The sequence below is a fragment of the Natrix helvetica genome, assembly GCF_964273705.1.
Source record: "Natrix helvetica genome assembly, chromosome: 2".
Taxonomy (NCBI): domain Eukaryota; kingdom Metazoa; phylum Chordata; class Lepidosauria; order Squamata; family Natricidae; genus Natrix; species Natrix helvetica.
The window spans coordinates 295,100,169-295,121,401 of record NC_138552.1 but is presented as its reverse complement, the minus strand read 5'-3'; the positions used below and the strand labels follow the sequence as shown (position 1 = coordinate 295,121,401).

Here is a 21,233-nt window from a genome sequence, read left to right as displayed (position 1 = left end):
TCGCTCGCCGGACTGCTTCGGCGCCATTCTGGCTACCTTCATCCATCCGCGCCCGGGAGATGCGGAAGCAGTCCGGTGGACGAGTGACCGAAGATCTCGCTGCCTCGCTCGCTGCCTCGCTCGCTCACCGGACTGCTTTGGCGCCATTCTGGCTACCTTCGTCCATCCGCGCCCGGGAGACGCGGAGGGAGAAATGTTGTCGGCGCCTCCGGATGACGAACCAGTCGCTTGCTTTCGTCATCGGGAGGCCGATAACATTTCTGCCTCCACGTCTCCCGGGCGCGGATGGACGAAGGTAGCCAGAATGGCGCCGAAGCAGTCCGGCGAGCGAGCGAGCGAGCGAAGATCTCGCTGCCTCGCTCGCTGCCTCGCTCGCTCGCTCGCCGGACTGCTTCGGTGCCATTCTGGCTACCTTCGTCCATCCGCGCCCGGGAGACGCGGAGGGAGAAATGTTGTCGGCGCCTCCGGATGACGAACCAGTCGCTTGCTTTCGTCATCGGGAGGCCGATAACATTTCTGCCTCCACGTCTCCCGGGCGCGGATGGACGAAGGTAGCCAGAATGGCGCCGAAGCAGTCCGGCGAGCGAGCGAAGATCTCGCTGCCTCGCTCGCTGCCTCGCTCGCTCGCTCGCCGGACTGCTTCGGTGCCATTCTGGCTACCTTCGTCCATCCGCGCCCGGGAGACGCGGAGGCAGAAATGTTGTCGGCCTCCCGATGACGAAAGCAAGCGACTGGTTCGTCATCCGGAGGCGCCGACAACATTTCTCCCTCCGCGTCTCCCGGGCGCGGCCGGACGGATGTATATAATATTATATATATAGTATATAATATTATATACTATTATTCCATGAAGAGAGGTGAGGCCCTGCCTCCCTTGCCTCTACTGACCGCACGTCACTGCTGGGAGTTGAAGTCTCCCCATCTTAAAGTTGCAGAGGTTCAGAAATACGAACCTATAGAAATTAGATTTCTCCAGAATGGTTTTATATCAAATTCACCTAATTCCTCCAATCAGTCTTATCTGACAGCAAGAAATGTATTTATTAACTAGTTTTGTCACTCCGGGCCTCCAAGAAAAAGAGAAGGAGAGAGGCTTAAAAAAAAGAAAAGGAAGAAGTTTCTTCATTATAGAATTGCCAAGGTTTAGCAATTCAGGAATATTTCCCAATCGTTGATTTCAGGATAGGATGCAATAATCCTATATCTATATCTATATCTATATCTATATTGGATAGGTACACACAGGCTCAACCGTAACAACAGCTCTTTATTAAGTACAAGAAGTAAGAACAATCCAGCAAAGGTTGAATCTGACAGCAGCCCTTTTACAGGGAGCTGTCAGACCCTTCGACCAATAGGATTAAACCTCTGTTCCCGCCGGAACAGAGGACCTTGGTGGAAACCACTATAGTTGAAGCTAGTATGTATATATTTTCATGGGTGTAGGTATGCTGGTCTTGTTGTATTCAGGTCTTTTCCCGTGTAAGATTGAGATTGTCTTGGCAACGTTTCAGCGAGGTCTCACTCGCCATCTTCAGGCTGGGTTTGGGCTTAAAGTATGATCGGAGCTTCCGTCTTTCTATAAATCTTGGTGGGTGGGTGTGGAATGCTGGCTTTGTTTTAGTAAGTGGAATGATTGGTTGTGTGGTTGTATCATGATTGGTAGATTGGTGCTGATTGGTGCTGGCTGTGTGTCCGTTGTTGTTTCGTATTGTAACGGCCTGGGTGGTGGGTGGGGATCGTTTGTTGACTAGGGCTGGTTTCCAGATGTCTGGTAGGCAGGAGGTATCGTCACGTTTATTCATGCGGTGGGAGTGTTTCTCGATTTCGATAGCTTCCATAATTATTCTCTTGTTAAAGTGTTCTGTTTTGGAGATTAACCTGGTTCTTTCAAAATTAATTTCATGTCCTGTAGCTTTACGGTGCTGGAAAAGGGAGGAAGTTTTTTTCTTTTTTTCTTACTTACTTATTATATATATAATAATCCAATAGAAGAAATATTAAGGAAGTAATAATAACAATAACAACAGCAATACTGTAACAATAATAATACCATAACAACAACAATCATCATCAACATCATTGTATATTTTAAGAAAGTACTTGGTTGATACCTAGGATGCTGGCAGCAATCAATATCAACCATTAGCACCAGTCAATGGCATTTGTGATGCATTTTTGAATCTTAAGTTAACTGAGTTTCATGTTTAATGAATAAAAATTTATAACAACAACAACAACAAGCCCCAAAGTCTCTGAATCAATAATAATAATAATAATAATAATAATAATAATAATAATAATAATAATAATAAAAGAGAAAGATGAGATAGTCGACCACTTGATCAGCGGGTACAGCAAAATTTCACAAACTGACTACCTACAACGCCATGACTGCATTTGTTATATCGGGTGAATGAAGGCACACTCAGGCTTCAGAGTAACAAACAGCTCTTTATTAGCACAAGTCCACTATGTACAATCCAGCGAAGATTCAGTCTGACAGCAGCCCTTTTATAGGGAGCGATCAGACCCTTCGACCAATCCGGTTGAATCTCTGTTCCTGCCGGAACAGAGGACCTTGGTGGAAACTATAGTAACTGATTCTGGTATCTAAGACCCCTCCCCTCTTAGATGGGATCAACCGACTTGTGACGTGGTCACACAGGTAGGCGGGCTTTCTGGTGGCTCGCCCAGACCTGCGCAGTTCAGTTGGTGGGTGTTCTCCAGTCAGGTCGGATGGACCTGTTGTCTCCGCGGCTTCATCTGGTGGAAACTCCTGGAACTTCTCATAGGCCACGGCTGAGTTTCGCTCGAAACTCGCTGCAGGCCTGCAACAATTACAGAAGTGCCCTGGATTGAGTTATCTGTGGAAGGAGTGAATTTGTGCTCCTTTTGTGTAGGGCTTTGGCTAACTCATGCAGGAATTACCTCTGGTTGTCTAAGACTGGAGTTGGAGATGTGGCCACGGAGTTGGTCAATGGGCCGTCTCCAATTTCGACCATCCTCGAGCTCTAATAGGTAAGAGCGAGGCCTGGGGATGCCTATTACTGTGGGAGGAATCCGAAGAGTTCCCCCAGTGTAGTTGTGGGTGTAAACTTGATCCCCTACGCTAAAGTTTCTTATTTTGCCGGTCGAATCTTGGGGCGATGCAGCAGAGTAGTTTGGGTGTAGTCGGTCTAAGTGGGACCTTAGCTGGCGACCCATTAGAAGCTCGGAAGGGCTTCTACCAGTGGTAGCACTTGTCGTGATGTGCTGTATGAGGAGGAATTGATCAACCCGTGTTTGCCAATCTCCCGGGCCCATCCTGGATAGGGCTTCTTTTGCAGATCTCACCATTCTCTCCACCTGACCATTGGAAGCTGGATGGAATGGAGCAACCAGGGCATGCCTGATTCCCTGTGCTGCTAAATAGATCTCAAATTGCATGGCCGTGAATTGGGGCCCGTTATCAGAGACCAAAACATCGGGCAGGCTGTGAGTGGAAAAAAGTCTCTGTAGTGCCTTGTTGACCACTTCTGCCATGGTAGAGGTCATGTGGACTACTTCTAGCCATTTCGAGTGGGTGTAGACAACTACCACAAAGTCTGGCCATGAACAGGGCCAGCGAAGTCTATATGCACCCTAGACCATGGTGCTTGAGGTCGCTCCCACTCCTTAGCGGGCGCCTCTGGGGGAGCTGGTCTGGACTCCTGGCATGGTGTGCAGGTAGCCACCCATTCTTCTATCTCCCTGTCCATGTTAGGCCAGCACACATAACTCCTGGCCAAAGATTTCATCCTGACAATTCCAGGATGCCCTATGTGCAAGGCCTCTAATACTGCAATGCACAGTTTGTGTGGAACAATGACCTGGTCCCCCCACAGTAAACAACCATTTATTACTGACAGTTCATCACGTTTGCAGTAAAACATTTTAAATTCAGACCCCACAGGCCCCTTGGGCCACCCACTCCACACCCAGTTCAAAACCTGTCGGAATGCAGATCTTTTGCTGAGTGGTGGGTGACGTCACAAGACGAGACAGGACCAGCCTCAAGACAGTCAATGAGGAAGACTGGCGTTTTGGGGGTAGGGTCTGCAAGCAGTTCAGTCAGTGGGCATTGACTCAAGGCGTTGGCATGCCCCAAGGTAGGGCCAGGTCGATGGACGAGGCGATAACTGTAGGCCGCGAGGAAGATTGTCCATCTGGTCATTCGCGGCGACAAAGAAACAGGGGTAGGCCGGTCCCCAGCCAGCAATCCCAGCAATGGTTTGTGGTCAGTGATAAGTTCAAAGTCACAGCCATAGATGTACTTGTGGAACCATTTCATGCCAATGGAACCATTTCATGCCAATGGAACCGTTTCATGCAGCCAGAGCCTCACAGTCCAGTTGGCTGTAGTTCCGCTTGGCAGCAGACAATGTTCGTGAGTAGTAGGCAATGGGCACCTCGGTTCCATTGGGCATGCGGTGGCTGAGGATGGCTCTGATGCCAAATGGGGAAGCGTCGGACATTAGGACAAGTGGCAGGGTCTGGCTATATTGGACCAAAAATGTGTCCGCTGACAGCAGTTTCTTCACCGCGGCAAATGCGTCTGCTTCAGCTCTGCCCCAGGACCACTTGGCGTGTTTGCTGAGAAGCCGATGCAAAGGCTCAGCAACTGTGGCTTTCTGCTCGAGAAAAACACTGTAAAAGTTAAGGAGCCTGAGAAACGCCTGCAGTTCGGTCTGATTGCAAGATGTAGGGGCATCCTGGATCGCCTTAATTTTTTTGTTGGTCGGGTGAATCCCAGAGCCGTCGATGAGGTACCCTAGGAATTCAGTCTTTGGCACGTTAATTTGGCATTTTTCTTTTTTGAGGCGGAGGCCTTTGTCTCTGGTTCTGGCCAGAACAGTTCCCAATCTTTTAAATAATTGCACCTTATTTGCAGCCGATACCAATATGTCGTCAAAATAGGGGACAATTCCTGGAATCCCCTGCAAAAGCCATTCCATGATGCTTTGGAACAGTCCAGGGGCAATACTAACTCCGAATTGAAGGCAGGTGCATTTGAATGCACTCCTGTGCATCATGATGGTTTGGGCCTCCACCGTGGCGCCATCTACAGGCAACTGCTGGTATGCCTGTACCATATATAATTTTGCAAAAAGTTTCCCGGGGCCTAATGAGTGCAGTAAATGCTGTACAATGGGTACAGGATAAGCGCTTTGCTGCTAAGCTTTGTTTACCGTGCACTTGTAATCCGCGCAGATGCAGACAGACCCATCAGGCTTGACAGGTGTCACTATAGGGGTCTCCCAGTGTGCGTGATCTACTGGTTCTAGGATTCCCAGACCAATCAATTTGTCTAGTTCCAAATCAATTTTAGGGAGAACATTGGTGAAGTCAAAATCAGACGAGGACTCTTCCAAGGGGATTCACTTTCACCACTACTGTTCAACATTGCATTAATTCCACTGACAATAATCCTACCAAACACAAAACTGGGATACCAAATCTCAAGCCAGCATAGCAAGATAAACCGAATACTATACATGGATGACTTAAAAATGTATGTGAAAAGCCCCACTGAACTTGAATCAATACTCAACCCAGTTCAACTGTTCAGCAGTGACATCAAAATTAACTTTGGACTTGAAAAATGTGCTATATTATCCATGCAGCGAGGAAAATGGAAAAAAACAGAAGGAATAGAACTGGGAAATGGAAATATAGTGAAAGCAAAGGATGATGGTTACAAGTACCTAGGCATATTGGAAGCAGATAACATCTTGAATGGAAAAGTCAAAGAGTCAACGCAAAAGGAATACATCAGGAGGGTCCACAAAATATTAAAATCAAAGCTGAATACTGGAAACATAATTAAAGCCATTAATACATGGGCAGTTCCAATGATACGCTACTCAGCTGGAATCATCAACTGGACTCTGGCTGAAATGTAAAACTTGGAAAAACTCAAACTTTTGAATATGTACCACGCTTTACATCCATGAAGTGACATCGACAGGTTGTACCTGCCAAGAAAAGTAGAGGGCAGGGGGATATTGCAAATCCATCAAACTGTAGAAGAAGAAAAACAAAGTTTGAATGATTATGTGAACCAAAGCACAGAAAAAATGCTGCAGGCTGTGAAAACGGAGAACAGCATAAAAACAACAGAAACAGAGGCAGAATATAAGGAAAAACAGCTGGATGACAGATTAAATAGATGGAAAACCAAAGCTTTGCATGGACAGCACTTGAAAAACATTGAAGGAAAATGTGATGACAACTTGACATGGACAAGGCTTAAGATGGGAACTATCAAGAAAGAAACGGAAAGTTTAATACTGGCTGCTCAAGAACAAGCACTACAAACTAATGCCATGAAAGCGAAGATACAAAAATCCACTGACAACCCAAACTGCCGACTTTGCAATAACAAAGTCGAAACTGTTTTACATTTAATATGTGAATGCAGCAAAATTGCACAAACTGATTACAAAGCTAGACACGACCGAGTTGCTAAATTAATCCATTGGTCATTATGTAAAAAATATGCTTTATCTGTATCCAGAAAGTCATGGGAACATAAAGTGGAAAAAAGTTATCGAAAATGAGAAGGTGAAGATCTTGTGGGACTTTCGAATACAAATGGATCGTCATTTGGAGCACAACACACCAGATATCACAGTTGTAGAGGGCCAAAGTGTACAGTTTATTGATATCGCTGTTCCTGGAGATGCCAGAGTCTAAGAAAAAGAACTAGAAAAAAATCATGAAATATTGCGGCCTGCCCATCGAAACTACACAGCTATGGATGAAGCATGTAAGAGTGATACCCATGGTCATCGGGGCACTTAGTACCATGTCCAAGAATTTTACAAGGTACATCCACAAATTGCAGCTTCCTGCAATAACCCCAGCGGAACTGCAAAAAACTGGGCTACTCAGAACATCTTATATTTGAAGAACAATTAATCAGTGGAACAGTTAATCAGTGGAACAGCTTGCCTCCAGAAGTTGTGAATGCCCCAACACTGGAAGTCTTTAAGAAGAGTTTGGATAGCCATCTGTCTGAAACGGTATAGGGTTTCCTGCCTAGGCAAGGGGTTGGACTAGAAGGCCTCCAAGGTCCCTTCCAACTCTGCTATTGTATTGTATTAAGAAGATCCTTGGTTGATCCCTAGGACACTGGCAGCAAACCGTATCAACCATTAGCACCAGTCACTGGTATTTGTAATGCTTTTTTGAATGTTCAGTTGGATGAGTTTCATGTTTAATGACTAAAGTATATAATAATAATAATAATTCTAAATTTACCTGACTTGAACTCTACAAAAATCCACCCTACTTGGAACAGCTTATATCCTCTGATGTTACCTTAACAGTTCCTAGGTCCTTGGTTAGGACTCGAGCTGTTGAGCTACCAACCAGCCCCAAAGGCTGTGAATCTCACCAAAGATTAACCACGTAAATAATAATAACAAATAATAATAATAATTAATAATAATAATAATAATTAACAACAACAACAACAAATCAGCAGTGGTAATTCCAGTGGTAATCGGCACACTGGGTGCTATTCCAAAAGCACTGGAATTACATTTAAAACAGTTAAAACTTGACAAGATCACCATCAGTCAAATGCAAAAAGCTGCACTGCTTGGATCTGCACGTATATTACGAAAATACGTTACGACGTCCTAGGCCCCTGGATGGGGCCCGACTAGTAATCAATGCCAAATCCGGCGAAACAACTGGCCGCTGTGATACAATTGTATAATAATAATAAACCACTGGGAACATCAGATTGAAAATTTTCTAGAGCAAGCAATGAAACGCCTGGAACTACTAAGCTCAGAGAGCACCAAGGACACCCCTCTCCCTTCTTCAACTGATGATGTTACCTAGTTGGGTAATGAAACGTCTGCAAGAAAACAACCAAGCTCAGAGACCACCAAGGACCTCTCACATGTTGTCCTCGTTTAACAACTGCCCCGTACAGCCATTTTTTGCACGTAGCAGGAAAAAGCAGCTTTGCAAACCAGTCCTTGCATTTAGGACCCTTGCAAAGAAGCGAAAATCAAATCCTGAACGTTATGATCTTTCGCGTCGTGACCGCTTCACTTAACAACCAAGCCGTCAGTTTCAATTGCGGTTGTTATTGGTGGGACCATCAAATTGAGAAAGTCATAGGAAATGAAGAAGCTAAATTGCATTAACAGAGGGATACAATCAAGATCAAGTGAGGTACTAATACCACTCTATAAAGCCTTAGTAAGACCACACTTGGAATACGGCATCCAGTTTTGGTCACCACACTATAAAAAAGATGTGGAGATTCTGGAGAGAGTGCAGAGAAGAGCAACAAAGAGGATTTTAGGGGACTGGAGGCTCAAACATACGATGAACGGTTGCAGGAACTGGGCATAGCTGGTCTAATCAAGAGAAGGACCAGGGGAGACAGGATAGCATCTTCCACCTATTTTCCAAAGCACCCGAAGGCCAGACAAGGAAGAATGGATGGAAACTGACCAAGGAGAGATTCAACTTGGAAATAAGGAGGAATTTTCAGACAGTGAGAACAATCAACCCATGGAACAGAAGTTGCCTTCGGAGGTTGTGGGAGCTTCATCACTGGAGGCTTTCAATACAATACAATAGCAGAGTTGGAAGGGACCTTGGAGGTCTTCTAGTCCAACCCCCTGCCTAGGCAGGAAACCCTATACCGTTTCAGACAAATAGCTATCCAACATCTTCTTAAAGACTTCCAGTGTTGGGGCATTCACAACTTCTGGAGGCAACTTCTGTTCCACTGATTAATTGTTCTAACTGTCAGGAAGTTTCTCCTCAGTTCTAAGTTTCTTCTCTCCTTGATTAGTTTCCACCCATTGCTTCTTGTTCTACCTTCAGGTGCCTTGGAGAATAGCTGGACTCCCTCTTCTTTGGGGCAACTCCTGAGATATTGGAAGACTGCTATCATGTCTCCCCTAGTCCTTCTTTCTCTTAAGCTAAACATACCCAGTTCCTGCAACCGTTCTTCCTATGTTTTAGTCTCCAGTCCCCTAATCCTCTTTGTTGCTCTTCTCTGCACTCTTTCCAGAGTCTCCACATCTTTTTTACATCGTGGCGACTCTTCAATAAGAGACTGGACTGCCATCAGTCAGAAATGGTGTAAGGTCTCTTGCTTTGGTGGGGGGTTTGGATTAGATGACCTACAAGGTCCCTTCCAACTCTGTTAATCTGAATGAAGAGACTGGGAAAAGTGCAAACTGGAGCAAAGAAGATGATCAAAGGCCTGGAGGCTAAAACATACAAAGGACGGTTGCAGGAACTGGGCATGGCTGGTCTAGGGAAGAGAAGGACCAGGGGAGATAGGATACCATCTTCCAATATTTGAGGGGCTGCCACAGAGAGCAGGGGGTCAAGCTATTCTCCAAGGCAACTGAGGGTAGAACAAGAAGCAATGGGTGGAAACTAATCAAGGAGAGAAACAATCTAGGACTAAGAAGAAATTTGCTGCCAGTGAGGACAATTAACCAGTGGAACTACTTGCCTCCAGAAGTTGCAAGTGCTCCATCACAGGAAGTTTTAAAGAAGAGATTGAAGAGTCTCACTTAACAACAGACGTTTTGGCCTCAATTGTGGTCGTAGGTCGAGGACTACCTGTACAGTTAGAATCTATTGGCACTTTCTTCCCAAAACCCTTTTTTCTCTCTGTGCTTTTTTAAAAACAATTTTTAAATGTCTTTTGATTAACCTTCCACCTAATCCAGCCGGATTTATTTGCCAGGGAAATTCCAGCGTTGGCACAAGACCCAAGGTGCCAGGGGCAGCTTTCCAACCTGGGTGTGCCATCCAACATTCCTTCAGTAAGCAGCACCAATTTGCTTAAATTGCAAAAATGTTTAATGGCTGCAGGCACTTCAAGGTCTCTTCTGGAATTCTGAGATGGGATGTGGCTTTAGTTTTATTTTTTAGAGCAGGGATCGCCAACCTTGGCCACTGTAAGGTTTGTCAACTTCCACTCCCAAAATTTCCCAGCCAGCATGCTTTAAGAGGGTTGTTCAATTCCCAGAATCCCCCAGCCAGCATGCTTTAAGAGGGGTGGACTTCCACTCCCAGAATTCCCCAGCCAGCGTGCTTTAAGAGGGGTGGACTTCCACTCCCAGAATTCCCCAGCCAGCGTGCTTTAAGGGGGGTGGACTTCCACTCCCAGAATTCCCCAGCCAGCCTGCTTTAAGAGGGGTGGACTTCCACTCCCAGAATTCCCCAGCCAGCGTGCTTTAAGAGGGGTGGACTTCCACTCCCAGAATTCCCCAGCCAGCGTGCTTTAAGAGGGATGGACCTACTCCCAGAATTCCCCAGCCACCATGCTTTAAGGGGGATGGACTTCCACTCCCAGAATTCCCCAGCCAGAATGCTTTAAGAGGGATGGACTTCAACTCCCAGAATTCCCCAGCCAGCATGCTTTAAGAGGGATGGACCTACTCCCAGAATTCCCCAGCCACCATGCTTTAAGGGGGATGGACTTCCACTCCCAGAATTCCCCAGCCAGAATGCTTTAAGAGGGATGGACTTCAACTCCCAGAATTCCCCAGCCAGCGTGCTTTAAGAGGGATGGACCTACTCCCAGAATTCCCCAGCCACCATGCTTTAAGGGGGATGGACTTCCACTCCCAGAATTCCCCAGCCAGAATGCTTTAAGAGGGGTGGACTTCCACTCCCAGAATTCCCCAGCCAGAATGCTTTAAGATGGGTGAATTTCCACTCCCAGAATTCTCCAGCCAGCAGGCTTTAAGAGGGATGGACCAGGGGTGGGTTCCTGCCAGTTCTAACCTCTTCTATAGAAGAGGTTCCATAAATCTACCGTTTCGTTTAGAACCCGTTCCAGCTCCCTCCTCCCGCCTGTCCGCACATCATCAAGATGAAGAGCGAGCAGAGGAATTCTGGGAGTTGAAGTCCACAAGTCTTAAAGCTGTCAAGTTTGAACACCCCTGGGTTTTTTTTTTCTAAAGGGTTAGGGGTGCAAGGGTTTTGTAACTTGACAGCTTTAAGACTTGCACACTTCAATGCCAGAGTTCCTGAGCCAACATTTTGGTTGCTAAGCAAGAGCGTTGTTAAGTGAGTTTCACCACATTTTACAAGTTGGCCACGCCCACCCAGTCACATGGCCAGCAAGCCACTCCCACAAAGCAGGCCGCACCTACAGAAGAGGTTCTAAAAAAATTTGAAACCCACCACTGGGATGGACCCACTCCCAGACTTCCCCAGCCAGCATACTTTAAGAGGGCTGGACTTCCAGTCCCAGAATCCCCCAGCCAGAATGCTTTAAGATGGTGAAATTCCACTCCCAGAATTCTCAACACTTGTGGACTTTGACATGGCTGGCTAGGGAATTCTGGGAGTTGAAGTCCCCAAGTCTTAAAGTGGCTAAGACTGCTTTAGAGAAATTTTTCTCCTAGTTCACTCACCTGAACCCGTCATATTTACTTATGTAAGCTGGGTTTTTTTGTCAGAAGGTGACCAGGAAGTGAATCATCATGCCATAGTGTGCCCAACTGTCATCATTCCTCACGTGCCTAGTCCACATTGAGTCCATTCAGAAGCCAATCTGAGTAAACAGGGCTGAATGTTGCTTTCGCTAGCTGTAGAGAACAGTAATGTATTTCTAGTAACACAAGAATTCTGGGAGTTGAAGTTCACCCATCTTAAAATTCCTGACCTATAAAGGAGAGATATTCATATCCTCTTAAGGTGATTGAAAAATTCTGGGATTTCAGATCCACCCAACTTAATTCAAGCTGCCTGGGGAATTCTGGAAGTGGACGTCCACCCCTCTTAAAGCAGGCAGGCTGGGGAATTCTGGGAGTGGATGTCCACCCATCTCTGGGGAATTCTGGGAGTGGAAGTCCTTCCCTCTTAAAGCATGCTGGCTGGGGAATTCTGGGAGCGGAAGTCCACCCATCTTAAAGCATGGCTGGAAGGGGGATTCTGGGAGTGGAAGTCCATCCCTCTTAAAGCATGCTGGCTGGGGGATTCTGGGAGTGGAAGTCCACCCATCTTAAAGCAGGCTGGCTGGGGAATTCTGGGAGTGGAAGTCAATCCCTCTTAAAGCATGGCTGGATGGGGGATTCTGGGAGTGGAAGTCCATCCCTCTTAAAGCATGCTGGCTGGGGGATTCTGGGAGCGGAAGTCCACCCATCTTAAAGCAGGCTGGCTGGGGAATTCTGGGAGTGGAAGTCCACCCCTCTTAAAGCATGGCTGGATGGGGGATTCTGGGAGTGGAAGTCCATCCCTCTTAAAGCATGCTGGCTGGGGGATTCTGGGAATGGAAGTCCACCCCTCTTAAAGCATGGCTGGATGGGGGATTCTGGGAGTGGAAGTCCATCCCTCTTAAAGCATGCTGGCTGGGGAATTCTGGGAGTGGAAGTCCACCCCTCTTAAAGCATGGCTGGATGGGGGATTCTGGGAGTGGAAGTCCATCCCTCTTAAAGCATGGCTGGATGGGGGATTCTGGGAATGGAAGTCCACCCCTCTTAAAGCAGGCTGGCTGGGGGATTCTGGGTGTGGAAGTCCATCCCTCTTAAAGCAGGCTGGCTGGGGGATTCTGGGTGTGGAAGTCCATCCCTCTTAAAGCAGGCTGCCTGGGGAATTCTGGGAGTTGACGGCCCCCTCATCTTAAAATTCCCGAGACACCAGAAATACTTGAGTAGAAAGTTAGAGAGATGATGTTGTATAACGAATGTGATAGTCAGCAAAACATGATTTAAGTTCAGGAAAGGACGAACGCATTAGCAAGAAACTTTTTTTCATCTACCGTTCCGGATTTCCCGGTGGTGCTCTATCCATCAAGCACTAAGTAGCCCAACCCTTTTCAAGGTCAGCCGAGGTCAAACAGATGCTGCCAGCTAATGCAAAAAATTGGATGGCAACCTCTAATTTGCTGTACCTCCGAGTAAACTCCACCCCTTTCAATTTCTCAAATTCTCCTACGCGGCGAACTGGCTCTACATGAATATTAGTAGCTTATATAATTTATCTAGTTACTCATTGCATTGTTTGAGCGTTGTTCTGACTGAGGCTTCCCCAAAGCATGAAGCAAATTCCTTGTCTCGACACAAAACCCTTTTATTAATTTCCTGTGAATTCTGCTCCTTCACATCCAGCAAAGTCTTTCCAGGGAGGATTTACAGTCACAGACCTTCTCTGGCTTGGAGAGCTGCCAGGCCGATATCTGCAAAACTTGGCCAGGAGTCCCGGAGAGTCATCAACCAATGAAGTGAACTAACAGTCTCCTGCAAACTCCACTCCCCTTTCGCTCCTCTTTTATTCCCTCTGGGAGGGGCCATTCATCGTCCACCTGTGGCCTTACTCCCAAGTCGACCCCTGTTCTTTAGCTGCTCCCTTCGTCTGGCAACTCTGCGCATACGCACACTGGGAACAGGCTCCACCTGTTCTTCTTTTACCTCCTCCGTCTACGTCCACGTCTATGTCTATGTTCATGTCTATGTATTTGTATATGGTTTTAACATGACTGTACACCGCCCCGAGTCCTGCCTAGGAAAGGGTGCGGTCTAGAAATAAAAGTTGTTGTTGCTGTTGTTGTTATTATTATTATTATTATTATTATTATTATTATTATTATTATTATTATTATTATTATTATGTCTGACTCCGAAGGCAGCTGATAACTGGCATACAGCCTTGGCCCCCTCTCTGCCTCCGACACAGATCCCTCATCCGAGCCTTCCCCAGACTCCAGGACTGGCCCAGGTTCCTCCCCAACCCTCCTCACTGTCCAAATTTGATGCCAGCTCTCCTGGCCGGTCATAACAGGTCCCTCCTGTCCTCTTTACTCCAATAACCCCCTTGTGAGGTAGGATTAGGTGAAGAAAGAGTGCTTGCCACAAGGTGACCTAACAAGATCTATCTTGGTTTGTGTAATTACCATGATCGCCTGACTCCCAATATGCTACTTCGCAATCCTTGCATCAGGAACCATCAAATAATCTCTTCTCTCTGCCATGTCATTTGAGCTCTCTGAGATTAACAGATTAGTCGGAAGGGATCTTGTAGGTCATCTAGTCCAACCCCCCCCGCCTAAGCAGGAGACACCTCCTCAGAGGAGTTCAGACAAGGGTGCAAGCTGCGTTTGCGCCACTCGCTTGAGGAAAGAGCAAAGGGCTGCCAACCTTGGCTTGTTTTAACCTTGATCTGTTTGGCTGGCTTTGTTGGAATGTATGGATTCAATGTATTGGATACAACCATAATATGAATAATATGAATTGAAAAGAGTAAGGTTCTACATTTAGGCAACAAAAACGGAATGCACAGGTACAGTATAGGTGGGACCTTGCTCAACAGTAGTAACTCTGAAAGGGATCTTGGAGTCCTAGTGGACAACCATTTAAATAGGAGCCAGCCATGTGCAGCAGCTGCCAAAAAAGCCAACACAGACCTAGGCTGCATCAACAGAGGGAGAGAATCAAGATCATGTGAAGGGTTAATACCACTTTACAAGGCCTTGGTAAGGCCACACTTGGAATACGGCATCCAGTTTTGGTCGCCACGATGTAGAAAAGATGTGGAGACTCTGGAAAGAGTGCAGAGAAGAGCAACAAAGATGATTAGGGGACTGGAGGATAAAACATATGAAGAACGGTTGCAGGAACTGGGTATGTCTAGTTTAATGAAAAGAAGGACTAAGAGAGACATTATAGCAGTCTTCCAATATCTCAGGGGTTGCCACAAAGAAGAGGGAGTCAAACTATTCTCCAAAGCACCCGAGGGGAGAACAAGAAGCAATGGGTGGAAACTAATCAAGGAGAGAAGCAACTTAGAACTGAGGAGAAACTTCCTGACAGTGAGAATAATTAATCAGTGGAACAGAAGTTGCCTCCAGAAGTTGTGAAGGCCCCAACACTGGAAGTCTTTAAGAAGATGCTGGATAGCCATTTGTCTGAAACGGTATAGGATTTCCTGCCTAGGCAGGGGGTTGGACTAGAAGGCCTCCAAGGTCCCTTCCAACTCTACTATTGTATTGTATTATTGTATTAATTAATTCAAAAGCAGTATGTTATGAGAACAAGGCCGCGCTGTGAATGCGTTCACATGTAACACAGAGGCTAAACCAGACATTGGTGGAACTGACAGCAGAGAATTGCCTAACAAGGTTTAATAAAATCAATAAAAATCACGGATCTCCAAAAGGTGGTTCAGATGGCTGGGGAATTCTGGGAGTTGAAGTCCACAAGTCTTAAAGTTTGTCAAAGTTGGAGTCCCCTCCCACTTTCTTGCACCATTAGCAAGACTCCAAGACAACCTAGGCCATTCCTCATTGGCCAGACAGGTGGCAGGGGCTTGCTCACTCTAGCCAATCAGGGCTGGGGAAGTGCACTCAGCATTGCCAGCTGCTCCCAGAGAGTTCTATAATAGAGAGGCTTACAAATGGGATAGTCTGTCTCTTCAACTCTTTTTCACGGAGGACCTGGTAGGCAAAAATAAATAAAAAATAATAAAGTGATTAGTTAGGCTTCCACGTTCAGTCAATGCTATGTATGGGGGAAATGAGTTTAATTCTTTATGTGATTACATCTATGGTATTTTTATGCTAAATTTAACACTTTGTGCAGGGGAAAGAGTTGAGTAGCGATTCTGCTTTTTCTTTTTTTTGTAATTTGCAAACTCATAAATCCTTTTCGTGGGCCCAATTAATTTGGGGGGGGGGGAGGGGAATGAGTTTATTTATTTATTTTTAAATTTTATATGCTGCTCATCTAGCTGTCCAAAGCAATTCTGGGTGGAACTGGGAATTATATGCAACTTAATCCAGGTCTGTAAACTGGACTAGAAATTTGAAAAAGCAAATTGAAGAATGCGATGTGTCCATAATATTGCCAGAAATTGAGTTCGGCTCAGAGAATTCTGAGTGAAATAAGGGAAGGAAGTCAGAAAAGTCAGGATGATGGTTGGGATTAAAAGGCCCCTCCCTTTGGGGCTGCCATTTTGACTTTTTTGACCTTTTTTGACTCCCTGCCTTGCATTAAAACCACCTGCTTGCTCCTGCCACATCTAATCCCCTCGTTGTGCCTTCCATCTTACAAACATTCAATATTTAGATGTGTTTTTCCTTTGCAACCAGGTTCAATCCAGGTCTATAAACTGGACTAGAAACTTGAAAAGGCAAACCGAAGGATGCAATGTGTTCATAATGTCACCAGGAGTTGAGCTCAGCTTGGGGAGTTTGATTTTAATTGAAATATAGGGAGGAAAGTCAGAAAAGTCAAGATGGTAGTTAGGATTAAAAGCCCCCCCCCCTCCTTTGTGGCTGCCATTTTGACTTTTTTGACTCCCTGCCCGTGGCTGCTGTGTCAAAGTCCCTCGTTGCTTCTTCTGGCTGACAAATGTCCGATATTTAGACGTGTTTTTCCTTTGCAACCAGGCTCAATCCTGCTTCTCTTCTTTTTCCTTCCACCCTCTCTTGGCGCGTCAAACCCAGGCAGATCCCAAACGCCACACCTCACCTGGGCAGGTAGGTGTCACCCATTGCAGAATGACTGGACTTCCTTTCTCTTTACTCAGTCGTTGTGTTCTTAATTATTTCCCCCCCCCCCCTTTGTCCTCCTGGTTCTTTGGGGTTTTCCTTTAATGTGGGTTTATTTCCTAAGAGCACAAGATATTCACCAGGGTGGACTTCAACTCCCAGGATTCCCCAGCCAGCAATGCCACACCCCCTGCTAAGAATTCTGGGAGCTGGAGGCCACACGGTTGGATTGGAAAATGTTATAGTCTAGAGCAGTGTTTCTCAAACTTGGCGACTTTAAGTCCTGTGGACTTCAACTCCCAGAATTCCCCAGCCAGCTATGCTGGCTGGGGGATTCTGGGAGTTGAAGTCCACAGGACTTAAAGTCGCCAAGTTTGAGAAACACTGGTCTAGAGAGTCTCCATCTGGGACATTTCAAGCTGTGAGGACTTCAACTCCCAGAATTCCTCAGCCAGCAAGGCCATATCCCCTGCTAAGAATTCTGGGAGCTGTAGGCCACACAGTTGGATTGGGAAGTGTTATAGTCTAGAGATTCTCCATCTTGAACACTTCAAGTTGTGTGGACTTCAACTCCCAGAATTCCCTAGCTGGCTGGGGAATTCTGGGAATTGAAGTCCACAAACCATAAAGCGGCCCAGGTTCAAAAATACAGTAATTTAATCCAATTCAGTGGCCTCTGTCACCAAAAATTGAGATGGTAGCTACAATCACACAATTTGACTGTTTTTTAATGTGTGACATATGGTTATGGCCTCCATTTTGACTTTTTTGCCTCTTTTGGCTGAACTCCATTCAACTTCCTGCTGTCTTTCAAGGCAAAGTGATTTTTTTTTTAGTCAGGATTATACTACTTTCCATCCTGCTTCCCTGAGGCACAATTAGACTACATTTCCCATCGTTCTCCACCGATAACCTGGTATAACGGATAGTAAAGCAAAATTGGAGAGAAGGGCGCTGTGATTCATAGATGAACATGGAAAAGTCATTGAAGAGTACATCCTTAGCCAATGAGAGCAATAGAGAAGATAGAAGAGAGAAAAGACACTCCATGTTGATGCCCTCAGTAAGTTATAGTGACAGATAGACTCTTCTTGTCCATGGAGCTTTGATGGATACATGGGATGGACGGATGTCTACATGGACAGATGGATATATGGATGGACAGATGGACGGAAAGATGGAGGGATGGATGGATAGATCTATAGATGGATGGATAGTTGAATGGATCTATAGATGGATAGATGGAAAGATGAATGGACGGATGGATGGATGGATGGATGGATGGATGGAAGGATGGATAAATAGAATGATAAATGAATAGATGGATAAATGAATAGATGGATGATATATGAATGGATGGATGGATCTATGGATGGATAAATAGAAAGATAAATAAATGGATGGATGGGTGGAGGAAGGATATAGCTGGATGGATGGATATATGGAAAGATAAATAAATGGATAGATGAAGAATATGGATGGATGGATAGATGGAAAGAAATGAATGAATGGATCTATGGATGGATGGAAAGATAGATGGACGGATAGGTGGAAAGATGGATGGATAGATGGAAAGATGGATGGATGAATGGATGGATGGATAAATGGATAGATGGATGATATATGGAAGGATGGATGGATCTATAGATGGATGGATAGGTGGATGGATGATATATGGAATGATGGATGAATGGATGGATGGATAAATGGATAGATGGATGATATATGGAAGGATGGATGGATCTATAGATAGATGGAAAGATGGATGGATAGATGGATGGATGATATATGGAAAGATGGATGGATGATGGAAACATAAATGGACGGATGGATGGAAGGATGAAGAATATACATGGATGGATAGATGGAAAGAAATGAACGGATGGATGGATGGAGAGATAGATGGATAGATGGTTGATGTAGGGAAGGATGGATGGAGAGATAGATGGATAGATAGACAGACAGATCTCTTCCTGTTCCATAATTCCCACTAATCCATCTTTTTATCCGAATACATTCAACAGTTCCCATTTTTTCCTGGAGATCGAAGCCTTTGAGAGCAACGTATCGCCAAGCCGGACGTCTCCCCCCATCTTCTCCAAGCCAATGGATTCCAACATCCGCCCGTGGTGGGTACTGATCGATCCCTCGGTTTTATTGGATTGATAAGACCCCTCCCCCACCCCCGGCTCAAATCCCCAAAGCAATGTGGGATGAAGACGGCGCTGGAAGCATTAAATCAGCACATGTCCCGTGGGCGTTCAGGCGTCCTCCTGATTGATGGGGGGTGGGGGGGAAGGGGAGGGGAGGGGGGTAAAAAAAATAATAATGATGTAGCCACAACCATGGAATGATGATAAGCCCTTTTTATAGACACTTGTTCCCCCTCTTAAATTTTTTTAACCCCCTGCGCAAATCAGCATTTTGTTTATTGTATTTATTAAACAAATGGATAAAATTCGTCCTGGATGAAACCGCAGCTAATCCTCGCTCTATGACCACGACGGAGACCCGAATGCCCATCGCTAAGTGAGAGAGTGGTTAAGGGAGTGCTGCCTCGTTTCACGACCTTTCTGGCCACCGTCGTTAAGCGAATCACTGCAGGCGTTAAGGGAGTCACAGGGTTGTTGAGTGAATCAGGGCTTCCCCATCGACTCGGCCCGGCAGAAGGTCGCAAAAGGGGATGACGTGACGTTCCCCCCCCCCGGGAGGCTGCGACCGTCGTAAATACGAGTCGGTTGCCAAGCGTCTGAATTTTGATCATGTGACCATGGAGATGCTGCAACGGTCGTAAGTGTGAAAAAGGTCCTAACAAGTTGCTTTTTTCCCAGTGGTTATAACAAATGGTCGTAAGTCGAGGACTACCTGAATATACCTGACCTGTCTCTCTCAACGACCAGAGTGCATCCTAGCGTAGCCATAAGCCAAAAGATTTCTCCCCTTTCCTCAAATTTTGAGATTTCGGAGGATTTCCTCAGGAGCTTTGACTCATTAAAGCCTAACATGGGAAGGGCACCTTGGAGGTCATCTAGTCCAACCCGCTGCTTTGTGCAGGAATCCAAGGGAAAGCAGCCCAGACAGAGGAGGTTGCCCAACCAACTTCTCTTTGAACATGTCCAGCGTTGGGCAGCCATCTTCCTCCAGTACTATAAATTGTTGGAAACTTGGTTTTTAATTTGGGGTCCCAAGGAGGAGAAATTCACAGTGCTGCAGTGGCCCAGAGGTGGAGCTTTTGCCTCATAACCACGAGGCTTAAGATAGGCTTAAGATACAGGAGGATCTTGACAAACTTGAACATTGGGCACTATCTAATAAAATGAAATTCAAGGGTGAAAAGAGTAAGGTTCTACATTAAGGCAAGAAAAACGAAATGCACAGGTACAGTATAGGTGGTACCTTGCTCAATAGTAGTAACTGTGAAAGGGATCTTGGAGTCCTAGTGGACAACCATTTAAATAGGAGCCAGCCATGTGCAGCAGCTGCCAAAAAAGCCAACACAGTCCTAGGCTGCATCAACAGAGGGATAGAATCAAGATCACGTGAAGTGTTAATACCCCTTTATAAGGCCTTGGGAAGGCCACACTTGGAATTCTGCATTCAGTTCTGGTCACCACGATGTAGAAAAGATGTGGAGACTCTAGAAAGAGTGCAGAGAAGAGCAAGAAAGAGGATTAGGGGACTGGAGACTAAAACATATGAAGAACGGTTGCAGGAACTGTATATGTTTAGCTATAAGAGAAAGAAGGACTAGGGGAGACATGATAGCATTGTTCCAATATCTCAGGGGTTGCCACAAAGAAGAGGGGGTCAAACTATTCTCCAAAGCACCTGAGGGTAGAACAAGAAGCAATGGGTGGAAACTAATCAAGGAGAGAAGCAACTTAGAACTGAGGAGAAACTTCCTGACAGTGAGAACAATTAATCAGTGGAACAGAAGTTGCCTCCAGAAGTTGTGAATGCCCCAACACTGGAAGTCTTTAAGAAGATGTTGGATAGCCATTTGCCTGAAACGGTATAGGGTTTCCTGCCTAGGCAGGGGGTTGGACTAGAAGACCTCCAAGGTCCCTTCCAACTCTACTATTGTATTGTATTGTAGGCTGTGAGTTCAATCCTAGGTAGGTAGAGGCAGATTTTTTTAAAATAAAGTTTTTATTTTTTTTTAATTTTTAAAGCTATAAACATTCCATTGTTCCTTAAGCAGTGTGTCATCTGGGTACAAGTATTTCTGTGCAACGTCCTTCCACAGATTATAATACATTGGACAGTTAAACAAGGCAAAGCTCTTCATTTCCTTCTTAACATATCTACAATACAATAATACAATTAAATTAAATTATTGCAATACAATAATTTAAACATAGTATTCTCTTAATACTAGTACTAACAATTGTCATTTTATTCTTATCTCTATCTTGATATATTTTCTATTCTTCTTTTTACCATCTTCTTTTATTTCCAATTTCCTTTTTTGTTCTCTAACCGTTGGTAAAACACTTCCCATATCGTATAATAATCAGTTCTTTTTCCTTAATTGCTAATGTTAGTCTATTGATTTCTGCATGTTCTAATATTTTCCTAATTACCTTCTCGTCAGTAGGAATCTCTTCACTTTTCCAATATTGTGCAAATACAATTCTAGCTGCGGTTAATATATGTATAATTAAATAAGTGTTCTCCTTATTATAAGTTTCATGTAGGCAGATATTCTTCTCTCTGAGCACAA

The 21,233-nt window shown here is 45.3% G+C and overlaps 1 protein-coding gene across 1 annotated transcript in view; it reads left to right on the top strand.

Moving 5' to 3' along the window:
* Positions 1-15,360: 15,360 nt before the first annotated feature.
* The window catches only part of TRPV3 (transient receptor potential cation channel subfamily V member 3), a gene marked incomplete at its 3' end in the record, with an annotated part of 32,246 nt that continues 26,373 nt past the window's right edge, over positions 15,361-21,233 (top strand). The window contains exons 1-3 of the mRNA XM_081943949.1: positions 15,361-15,457; positions 16,466-16,498; positions 18,535-18,639. Of these exons, the coding sequence (XP_081800075.1) occupies positions 18,617-18,639 (23 nt within the window). The 5' untranslated portion in view covers positions 15,361-15,457; positions 16,466-16,498; positions 18,535-18,616. The remainder of the gene's footprint in view (positions 15,458-16,465; positions 16,499-18,534; positions 18,640-21,233) is intronic.